Source organism: Anastrepha ludens, chromosome 3 (genome assembly GCF_028408465.1).
Source record: "Anastrepha ludens isolate Willacy chromosome 3, idAnaLude1.1, whole genome shotgun sequence".
NCBI classification, from domain to species: domain Eukaryota; kingdom Metazoa; phylum Arthropoda; class Insecta; order Diptera; family Tephritidae; genus Anastrepha; species Anastrepha ludens.
Genome location: NC_071499.1, coordinates 98,395,436 through 98,407,902, shown reverse-complemented (window position 1 = coordinate 98,407,902; position 12,467 = coordinate 98,395,436). Strand labels below are relative to the sequence as shown.

Below are 12,467 nucleotides of genomic sequence, written 5' to 3'. Positions count from 1 at the left end.
GAATTTTGCAGGGTCTCGCACAATTTGATAACCGAAGCTTTTGTATTTTGTGCCACTGTGGACACAATTCGCTCCTGTCGTTCGATTCATTTTTTTGGGCGGTCAGATCTGCTCTCCGGCGCTATTTTGCCAGTATTGCAATAATGCATAACGGTGTTTCGAACGCTGGACCATGATTTACCGACAAGTTTGCCAATTTCGCGATAGGATTTTTTTTTTCAAAATACAGTTTTATCATTAATTGACGTAGTTCTGCGGAAATTTCAGCACCACGGAATATATGCCCGTTTAAATCGCGATCAAAAGTAATTGCGACCGTATGCAGTTCCTAAATCGTACGAATAAGTAAAAAGCAAGTACGGCGGCCTTCGTAGCCGAATGGGTTGGTGCGTGACTACCATTCGAAATTCACAGAGAGAACGTAGATTCGAATCTCGGTGAAACACCAAAATTAAAAGAAAAAAAAGAAAAGCATTTTTCTAATAGCTGTCGCCCCTCGGCAGGCACTGGCAAACCTCCGAGCGTATTGCAAAAAAGTGCAAGAATATTATTCGACTAATTAATTAATAGTTCGATTCTTCAAAAAAAAATTATATTGGATATGGGCGGAAACTTATGCCCTCGTAAGAGGTGTCGCTGCTGATACTATTTTTGTGTTTTCTCTAGTAATATACTGGTGATTTGAAGGTTACATATACTATATATGAGATCTCGATCGCAGTAGTTGACAACCATTTGAAGCGTAAAGATCCTTTTTATGTGATGTTAAAAATGTCACGAAAAAAAACAAATGATGTGCTAATTAGCTGACCATTGCATTAAGTACCTCACCAAACAATTTCAACAAAGATACGTAGAACTAAAATGTACTTCCTGTATTTTCATGTAGTTAAAGTATAAATTAATAAACAAATATATAATTTAACAAATACATACGACTCATCATTGCGATATGTTACGTTTTCCAAGAGGTGCCCATTTAACATTCGTAAGCAGGTCAATACTGCAGCATACAAATTGATTCGCAACTTTTGCGACTTCACATTGCTGATAACAATCCACTCCAAAAGACGTTTTAATATTGATTTTAAATTTAAGATATTTGAGTGAGAGCTTATTATTTTCATATTATCAAAATATGATGTTTTATTTTTATCCATTCCTGAAAATGTAAGACAAACCAAATTACAATTCAGCGTGTATGTGCATTCCATAAATATATGTACACAAAAGTTTCAAAACTATTGCAATTTTGATCTTATTAAAAAGCTATTCAAGTTCTTCGTCTGTCCTGGGCTCAGGTTCTGGCAAGATATAATATTAAATTGTTGACTCTTGATAAATGTCATTTGGGAGCTTCTAATCGTCCATCGGCTGAAAGAACCCTCCCCGAAATCTTGGAAACCTAGAAGATGAGCTACTGTGAAACCAACCGAGGTAGCTAGATGAATGAAATCGTGTTCCATAAATAATGGAAATGTTTGATCTTTCAAATAAACCAACAATACACCGAAAATATAGATTTTTGTTATTTTTTTCTTTTTCTTTTAATATTTAAAAAGAAACCACACGCAGGGTGGTCCATGCATGTACGATTGTGGTAGTATTAGATGGGAAAGAGATCAAGCTATAAAAAGTTACCTCTAAAATGTGTGCGTTATTTAGGGTAGGCGGACGTCTAACTGCAACTTGCTCTCCTTCGTATAGGTTGTAGAAAGAGTAAACGTGGAGTTTGTAGGAAAGAGTGAAGGAGCGAGAAAGTTCAGAGATGATTTGCTTTCGTCAGTATATGACAACACATAAACAGCGATGGGCGGAGGACACCACCCTGGGGATTTATTGCATAATTTTTTTATGCTTGAAGTTTTCGCCTCCAAATTTTACTGATGAATATCTATCACACAGATAATTCACAAGTATACATTTCCCTATATAGGGCAAACACATTTTTGTTTTTCTTATACATTTTTTTGGCTGAATATTCCCACATTAAACTGCTGGCCTTTGCAATTATACCAGTTGATTTATTCTTCTTGCATTTTGATTAATGGCTATCAAATCATTTTTTCATTTTATAGTATTAAAAACAAATGAAATATCAGTATACTGAAAAAAAACTTATACTTTCGCCTAAGCATTTTGATCATTTGATTTCAAATTACATTTAAATTTATTTTTGTGAATGTAAATTTATTATTTAAGTTACCTGGACTTTCCGTTTTCTGCGAAAAACATTGTCTTAGGCAGACAATAAGTATAAAAATTGCTTCTGATGCTAAAATGGATATATCTAAAGAAGGTTGAATGGATATTGCTTTGTTGAGAAGTTTTTGTAATATTTCGAATAATAGTTCTTGTTTTACAGAACATGGCAAAGTATTTTCTGAGGCGTAAATAAATAAGATTTCAGTAACCTAAAAGATTAATACTTATTATTGTTCTGAATTTCAAATAAAATATATTCATAATCCTACCTGTGCCCAGGCGTCCATTACTTTTATTGTTCCCATAGTTCTATTCCTTGTTTCATTTATTTTAAGGGCATACATCAATATAGATTCAATTTCTTGCAATATTAGTTTCCGCTGCCCACCAGCCACAGTGCCCTGCACATTACATAACTCATCATGAAGTATTTTGTGTAGTTTTTGTATATTAATTAACGAGTGACCTTCCTCAGTGCTTGATTCACACTCTTCAAATATCTGCTTCGATAGAGATATATCAAAAAAATCCCATTTAGGATTATTTACATCTCTTGTCTCAAACACCAGCCAGTCCATAATGTTACTAAGCAAAAAGTTGGGCACTTTTTCCGACTTTGATTTAATGAAATGTTCACTTAAAACCGGAGATGAATGGGAAAAAAATAATGTCGAATTGATTGAAATGTGATCTTCAGTTTTATTAGTAGCAGTGCCCACTAAAATTTCACAAATCTGCTGAACTCTACTTATTTGACAGTAAGAACTTGCCAGTTTTAACTCTGTTGCGGTGCATTCCAATAAGTAACTTATCTGATATAAAATGCTTGAATAGCTGATATTTTTAAATGGCAGTTCCTTTAAGTGCCTGCATATAAAATCATTTGAAGAACGTAAATAGCGCAACACTCCCTCTGACGTTCGGGTATTTGAGCACAATAAATATAGGAGAAAATATGAGTTTTTCATAATATGTTCCAAATCGGCATCATATGTGTTTGAAGTTTTCATCATCTATTTAAAACAAAAGTTGATTTTAATATATTTGTTCTCATTTTCTTTACATTTCATACCTCTAAATGATTGTCTAATAAAGCTATTACTGCTTTCAGGCAGTGATTGGTTGACTCGGTAATACCAAGTTTTCGTTTTTCAACCGCATCGTTCGTATATTCAAATCCAAGAAGGTAAAACCCGATATTTGGATATGGCTGTGATATGCAATTTCGAAGCAATTCGATTATTGAAGTTTTGATTTTGAGATTGATCTTATACGAAGAATGGATATCGTTCGATTTGCCATACAAATTATGCGTTTCTGAGTTTGTATCCATATCCATGCAATCAACAAAACCTTGACGAATCTCCTCATTTATATGTCCGTTTGAAATAAATACATCCAATACTTGGTTTGAGATATTCGGCATTCTTGACACCATATTAAGTATATTTATAGCAGTAAGTGAGTGATTAGGTAGCCAACTGCAATAGGTTACAAATTTCGTTATGTTCAAAAGATGATCTGGTCTTTGGCTGCGCGGATTGACATCTAAAAGGATTTTGTTTAGACCAAAAAGTATATTTGGGCTGTTTGCTATAACATGAGAGTTTAAAAACTCCTTTTGTTTGATTAATCCTTCTTCGATTATCTTAAGGCAAAGAAGAGCACATTCTTCAAGCATTTCTCTTTCATTAAATTGTTCGTATTCATCAAGTCTCTGTCGTGCGTCATCAATTATTAGAAGCAGAAGACTCAAGAAATGAGATTTTTTTTGCAGATGCAGCATTATATAATATCCCAATGGAGGGCTTCGATCATTCTGCTCTACAAAATCATTGGATTTTGGTTCATATGCTTGAACTAAATAATTTATTATTTTTAAGCATTTTAAACCGATTTCCCATTTTTCCGTAAGGTTTTTGTATTGCCTGTTTGAAATAAGTTATTGTATAAATATTTTTTTTTTCATATGCGTTTAATAAAAGAAAAATATAATAAAACAATTTTCATAACTATGGACAAAAGTAAATGACATATGATGTATAAGACACCCGTTAACTTTGGCGTTAGCAAAAAAAGATAATATAAATATATGTATATAGTATAGCAATTAAAAATACATAATTAAAGAAAATCAGAGCGCAGTACATACGCTACTATTAAATGAACAGTAGATAACAACAATAAGATAAAAATTCAGATTAAATTTGTAAGACGGAGCAACCAATTTTCCTCAACGGCCGCAATCTACGCGATTTTCTTACAAAAAGTTCGAATTTACTTTTTAAATTCTAACTGAACACAACTCATTACCTGTTTATTGACATACATACATGCATATACATATATGGACGCCCATTTCAGACCGAACATATTCCAAAGCTCAAATAACGCAAGACCACAATGTGCACTAGTCATATTTCGGATGTTGTTGGAAGATTACTTTTCCTAATTACTATTAATTCGTACCCATACGATTTCTTCTTATACATAAGCCGTTGCAAATTCTAAGCACACCATTTTTTTTTACAAAAATATAGTTCATAGAAACAAAAACTATATATGTAACGCAAAGTTTCAAACTTCGCACAAAATTTCATTCATCTTTTTGTCCAGAATTTTTAGAATTTTTCTGCAACCTTCTGAATTCTAAGCAATTGAGAATTTCGTGACATGATGTTGTAAGCAAACATAATAGATAAGGATATTCTACCTCCTAGTAATTAAAGACCAAGAAGTTTCCTTCTAGATTAGTAAGTATCCCTTCTATTTGAGACATCAATAGTAGAACCCAAATTTTTAATATAAATTCTCTTTTCATAGGTAAAATAACATTCCTTACAGAACAAACGAAAATTCTAGCATTTTTGAGCCTTAAAAGCTTAGAGTATTTGTGTTACAACAACTTTTTAATACATCAAGGTCAATTTGTGGATAGTCAGTCTTTTGGAGATCATCAGCGTGAATTTTGTTAATTTTGCACAAAGTTTGGATATTTGAGTTATATGGGTTTTGCTGTAGAAATCTTAAATTTAAGTGTCAAAGCCCTTGGTATAGTCATAACTTTTTATATTTATAATATAATAACTTTTCTGAATAGTAACTATTAGCACCGTTAAACTTCAAATTTTTTTGGCACCTGAATAATAAGTAATTTATTTCAGAAGCCATTTCGATTAACTCCATACTCTAATATAAATCGTTTCAGTAACGCCGTATCTGTTCCGGCCGTGTATCGACACTAATTTGTTTTTAAACAGCCGTAGATGCTCTCTCCCTCTTAATAATATTCGTAACAAAATCACATCGGTGAACAGATAAAAAGAAGCACAATGCAAGCGGTAGTTAGTATAGCTATGATCTCGCACGCTGAATGTTACTGTGTACTTCGCATGTTTAAGTTATGTATATGAAGATGTCGCGAGTACATAAGAAAAATAATATTTATATTATAGAGTAATAAACTTACTTAATTTGTAAGGAAATTTTTGTGACAAAAAACCGTCTAATATTTTATAATTAAAAAAATCAGTGCTTCGGCTAGATTTTAGAGGCTCGAATAGTAAACGGACGGCAATGGTTATGCCAATGTCAATTTTCCTAAGATAGAAAAAGAGCAGTATTGTGCGAGGAGATAAAAAGCAAATTTGGATGCTGACTATGAGAACGCTCCGCCATCTATAACCACAGTTGATACTGGTTCAACGAATTTAAACCTGGGCTGAGGAGCGATCAGGACGCCCGGCAGACGTAGTTACCGAGGAAATCATTCAAAAAGTCCACGACATGATTCTCGCTGATCGACGAATGAAAGTGCGCGAAGTAACAGAGGCCAGGTAGATGTGTCGGCCGGATTGGCAATTAATATTTTACATGATAAGGGTGCCGCGATTGCTCACAAGCAACAACAAGCCGATGTGATTTTTAACTTCGAAGCAGCGTTTGGATCAATTTATGCGAGATCCGAAGAAATTTTTGCATCGAGTTGTCACCGTTGATGAAACTTGAGTTCATTATTACACCATCACGAATTTCTCCCGGTGAATCTGCTCCAAAGAAGGCCACGACAGTCCCATCGGCCGGAAAAGTCATGCGACGATTTTTTGGAATGAACACTGGACGATACTATAGTGAGTTATTGGACCACTTTCACAAAAAATTGAAGGAGACACGGCCGCATTTGACGAAAAAGGTGCTTTTTCACCACGATAACGCATCAGCACATCCATCTGGAGTTATCGCCGCCAAACTGCATGAACTGCGTTATGAATTGCTGCCGCACCCCCCATATTAACCCGATCTGGCTCCCTGCGACTTTTTCTTGTTCCCTAACATAAAGAAATTACTCGCGGGAAAAAAAATTTAGTTCAAACGACGAAGTCATCGCCGAGACAGAGGCGTATTTTGGCGAGTTCGCAAATCCTATTTTTTGAGGGGTTAAAAATGGCCGGAGCCTTGGGAGAAGTGCATATTTCTAAAAAGGCTATGTTGAAAAAAAAAAATTTGAAAAAATGGTGTCTTCATTTCTAACACGAGTACTTATTGAACCGCCTCGTACATAAAAAAAGGCCAAAAGGTGTGTAATTTAATATTATTTTCTTTTCGAAGTGGAAACGAAATCATTTGGCAAATTCTTCATAGCAATAGATAAAATAGTTATAGCTATGAATTTGGAATAATTTCAGGCTTAAACTTGTGTTAAAATTATTCCAATTTGAATACATACTTATATTTATATACTAACAGGTATTTAGTTATAGAAATGTGTTATTTATAGCATAAAGATACTTACCGGTCGTAAAATTTAAAGAAAATTTCATCAATAACAAACGTTATGTAAGGTTGCAGCCCTGGCTTTCGATGATCTGCTCCTAAGTTTTTAGGCACGTAAGCATTTAATAAGGAAAAAATTAGATCCAGTATTCCTTGGGAAAGAGTATAGCTTTCAAGCCGGACTTCATTTTGTGATATTTCTGTTTGGATATTGCAGGCATCTAAAATATAAAATTAAACACTTGTATTGAAGATATACTCAACTACATTACGATCAGAGTTCGAAAACAAACGAAACATTTGACGAACGAATCGTCCCGAGACACCCGTTGGTTGACCTTTTTGTTTTTACACACGAAGCACAAATACCAAACGTAACAATGCGAGTACTTGCAGGAAATAAGACCATCTAAGACATGCAACTTATTAGTTTTTTATGCTCTTGATTAATTTACAATTACTTCGCATGTGGAGCTTTTTTTTACTTTTATTTAAATGGCGGGATGAAAATCTACAAAATACTAGGGTTTTCCACCGTCTGTGAGATCTAACTGTATTTGGACATCATCATCTGTACCGTTATTACGGCACCTTGTTTTTTATGATTTCTATTGTCTTATTTTTTAAATTGTGTTGAATCAATTTGGTTTTGAATCGATGGTTTTATATTTCTTTTAGTGTATTTCGGATTTTATATATGTATATTGTTTCTTGGAATTATATTAATTTCAGCGGAATTTTCTTGCTATTTTATTTTTTAAATTCGTTGCAGTTTCTCTATAGGGTCCGGCACTCGAAGTGTAACCAGCTTCAGACCACTGGCGCAGTTGATGCACGTCATGAAGGTGGTCATCAAAAGACTGCAACGTCACGTGAAATGGTACAGAAAGTAAAGAAGCAACTTGAGCGAAATCCTCGACGAGGTGCAAATTAAATGGCGAAAAAACTGAAAATATCTGACCGTAGTATCCACCGCATACTGAAAAATGATCTCAAAGTATAGCCTTCTTACAAGATCTAAAAGGGGCATGATCTCACACCAAAGCAGCAACAAGTCGAACTTGAGAGAGCGGAGGAATTGCTTCGCTTGGCCGAAAGCGATCTATTTCCGAACATTGTGTTTTCTGACGAGAAAATTTTTCAAATTCAGCAATTCGTTAACTCCCATAACGATAGGGTTTATTGGACCGACTGAGAATTTGAGTAATCGATTGGCCACCAGAAGGCAGCACCCGCAACAGGTAATGGTTTGGGCCGCTGTTACCACAGATGGACACTCTCCAATCGTTTTCATTGAGCCTGGCGTCAAGGTAAATGCGAAATATTATCGGCAAAGTATTCTGTAGGTTGCTTTGAAGCCGTGGGCAGACAAGCATTTCGGTGGCAGACCATGGACGTTTCAACAGGAAACCGTTTCACAAAGCTCGAGTGAACCAAGAATGTCTAAAAAGCAACGTTCCGAACTTCATAATATGCACACAGTGGCTCTCAAATTCACCAGACGCGAATCCGATGGATTATTCTCTTTGGGCCATTGTGGAGAATAAGGAACTAAAAGATTCACCAGTCTCGAAGCACTGAAGAAACCATTGTCCACGAGTAGACCAAAATACCTGCAAGTCACATTCGGGCAGCTTGCGATTCGTTTCTGGACCGTATCAAGGCCATAGTCAAGGCAAAAGGTTATCATAGCGAGTAAAACTAAATTGATTCTTAATTTTGTATTATTTCCACACATTTTTTACTTTCAATTGAATAAAAGTATATCTCTAAACTATTTTTATCGCCTTTTTAATCGGTTACACTTCGAGTGACGGACCCTATAGTTAGATTGGCTTGTATGTATGTGTATGTAGTTCTTTATTTTTATTCTACATCAATAAGTCTACGCGACCTTCTAATCGAGCAGCCATTTTGCTACTAGTTCGCAGATGTTAAGATGAGTTCTAATTAAACCACGCCGTGTCTTCAACAAAATTAAATATTGCGGGGTTTTTTCAATTAAAGGAAGATACCCCTTTTGTCTCAATGCCGGCAATTGGAAACGGAACTACGAAGTGTTAACCTTTCAGTTTTAATTGGTATTTGTTGTTTTTACTATTTTATTATTATTATTAGTTGAACAAAGAACTTTCTCTTCCAAAGAGAAAACGTAATTATCCAGATAAGAATACGGAAGCAACAAAACCCACTAAAAAACATAAAACATTAGCAAACCAAAAAACAATTACAACCTACTGGTTAAGTAAACCTACAAATAACAAATCAATCCCGCATACCCTGATATCAAACAGATTTGATATACTCTATCTTGATGATGAAAATGAAAAAGTACCACAAAATAGTGGGACAGACAACACTAATGAGCAGCAAGAATCTAAAATTCCAAAACCACTTCCTATATTTGTACAGAATATTGATTATATTAAATATTTAACTGGTGCACTAAACAAACTTCCGAATGGCGTTTTTGAACTGAAAGTCCTGCAAAACAATGAAGTAAAAGATCAACCTAAAGAGTCATACAACTATACACAAATCTCTAACTATTGAAAGAAAAAAATTCTCAGTATTATACATATAAGCCCAAAGAACAAAGGGGATTTAAAGTGATACTGAAGAACTTGCACAACTCCACAGATAAAGAGGAAATTGTAATTGGACATGTGGTTACAAATATTCATAATATCTTACACGCTACTACCGAAGTACCTTTGCCACTGTTTATACTTGAATTAAAAACCAAACTTAACAAAAAAGATATATAAACTATTACACATCTATTTCATTGTAGAATTAAATTTGAGCCTCCACAACAAAAACGCACTTTGCCTCAATGCACAAACTGCCAAAAATACGGTCACATAAACAATCGGCCGCCGTAGCCGAATGGGTTGGTGCGTGATTACCATTCGGAATTCGCAGACAGAACGTAGGTTCGAATCTCGGTGAAACACCAAAATTAAGAAAAACATTTTTCTAATAGCGGTCGTCCCTCGGTAGGCAATGGCAAACCTCCGTATTTCTGCCATGAAAAAGCTCCTCATAAAAATATCTGCTGTTCGGAATCGGCTTAAAACTGTAGGTTCCTCCATTTGTGGAACAACATCAAGACGCAGGCCACAAATAGGAGGAGGAGCTCGGCCAAAGACCTAAAAAGGATGTACGCACCAAATATTATACATATATATATATATATATATATACGATTTGTAATTCATTAAAAATACAGCAATTTTCAAGTCTCAGACAGAAAAATCCCACCATAATTGCAAACATCAAAGTTGCATCACAAACTACACTAGACAATGTTAACATCCAACACAGTACTACAACACCAAATTTATCTTATGCCCAAGTAACAGCTATAAACGCTAAAAATTATGTTCAATCTATTGGAGCAACTACAACGGAAAACAAAAACATTTCAGATATGAAGAAGCACAAATGTCTGCAATGATAAACATGATCACGTTACTTTTAGCTAAATTTAATGAACAAACAAGATAAATTAAGAATTGTCCTGTGGCACACTAATGGTCTAAGCCAAGAAGCACTGGAACTAAAAACATTCCTGAAAAGCAATAACATAGACTCAGCTCTAATATCTGAATCACATTCCACACATAGACATTATTTAAACATTCTTAACTATCACTACATATTATAAAACAAAGTCGCTTTTTCTGTCCCTATGTCCCCTTATACGCTTAAATCTTTAAAACTACGCAACGGATTTTGATGCGGTTTTTTTTTAAAGATAGATTGATTGAAGAGGAAGGTTTATATCTATATAATGTGAAGAAATATATAAAGGGGGCGTGGCAATCGGTCAAAACGTGACAAAAAACATAATTTTTTTGTTTTCACGGCCATAAATCATAAACGAATCAACCAATTAAAATGAATTTTTCTTGAAGTTTAACTTTGAAATATTTACTTTCGTTCTGCATCAAAAAAAATAATTGATTTATTTGTTATTTAACCAAAATTGTTTAAACAAAAGCAGCTCTTTTTCCAAAAAAAGCTGTTTGTGTGTTTGTTCGCTGTCAACCGAATGAAGCAACAGGCGTTAAGCGATAATCTCACCACACCTTATTAATGTTGAATTACATCGTATGGTGACGTATGTATGTATGTATTTACGAATCGCTAAATATGTATCTATGTATGTACTGAATTCCATGTAATTATATGTACATACAATTTTACAGCGAAATAAAACGCTATTTTCAGGTTCTATATTAGTAAATCGCACATAATTAAAATACAGTTTTTGAATAGTTTTTATTGATTCGGAGCGCGTTTAGTTTGCTATCAATTCCATACAATAACATTTTTTGTCATTTACTTTTTACGACAACTAATAGCTTATTTTCGAAGCGATTTCAACAAATAGGTACAACATTAATCCTTATCCAATTAAATACCTTAAATACATTGTTGTTTTCATATAGATCTATTAGTCCAGTCAAAAGAGACAAAAAAAATAGCCAACTAAGTAATTTTAGGAGTATGTGAGTTTATGGTTTTATTATGTAAAACCCATCACTGTGAACTTAAATTTGAGTTTTCGGGGTCGGGGGTTGTGTCCCGCGGCCGCCATCTTGGAAATAAGGGTTCAACTGGTTTTTGCGATTATCTCGTGAATTTCGAAAGTTACGAAAATTTTGTAAAATACTTTTTTGTAGATAATAATATTATCTACAACTTACATTCAAAACTTTTTATTGTAATATATATTAAAATTAATCATAAAAAAGTTATAAACAAAATTACGCGAAAAATTAAGGGATGCATTGTTTTCAAGCGTAATAACGTTTTTTTTATTGATTTTATGGAAAATATACATCAGAGCTTTTTTATAGAGCATTCTTTTGTGAACATTTTTGTCCATAAGTTTTTTTCGCTCTCTTTATTTAGTCTTATGATTTTGAGCTGCTAAGCGGAGCAACCATTACATTAGCGAAGCGCGTACATGATTACACAGGCCGACAAAATTTAACCAGCATTCATACCCAGAAACCAGACTATATATTTCCGAAGGATTATGATGCGCTGAATCCAAATCTGGCCTCAGGATTGCTCTATCAGCTCTGGTTTTCGAGAAATCCTAACCTAAAAGTGCAAAAAACACTGGTTTTGCCCATATTTGAGGTTATGTAGCCTTGCAGATGTTTTCTTTCACCAAAATTAAAGGATAGCATCTTTAAATACAATCCTTCTTTTTTCAAATGGCGTTGAGTTTGCTCAAATATCATTTTTTTTTCGCTGAGATATCGCATTTTGAAATTTTCATGTTTCTAAATTTTCCTACTCACCAAACTCCTACACTATCTAACCCACGGGTACCGAGTCAGACACAGCCCTAACCCCTAGAAACCACCCCTACCATACCGCAAGCAAGTGTAGGAATTTGGTGAGTTAGCACACTTATGGTGTGAGACAAAATTTTAAGAAAAATAAGACTCAATTCAAGAAAATTAGTA

The 12,467-nt window shown here is 34.3% G+C and overlaps 1 protein-coding gene across 2 annotated transcripts in view; it reads right to left on the bottom strand.

Annotated features, from left to right (window-relative positions):
• LOC128858556 (nuclear pore complex protein Nup205) overlaps positions 1 to 12,467 on the bottom strand; it is a 73,073-nt gene that overhangs the window by 18,197 nt on the left and 42,409 nt on the right. For both annotated transcript variants that reach the window (XR_008454028.1, XM_054094938.1), the window contains exons 8-12: positions 6,998 to 7,199; positions 3,278 to 4,133; positions 2,475 to 3,218; positions 2,207 to 2,414; positions 937 to 1,162 (exon numbers count right to left, since the gene is read on the bottom strand). Coding sequence is in view for 1 of the 2 variants with exons in the window: in XM_054094938.1 (XP_053950913.1) it covers positions 937 to 1,162; positions 2,207 to 2,414; positions 2,475 to 3,218; positions 3,278 to 4,133; positions 6,998 to 7,199 (2,236 nt within the window). In the remaining variant the exon portion in view is untranslated. The remainder of the gene's footprint in view (positions 1 to 936; positions 1,163 to 2,206; positions 2,415 to 2,474; positions 3,219 to 3,277; positions 4,134 to 6,997; positions 7,200 to 12,467) is intronic.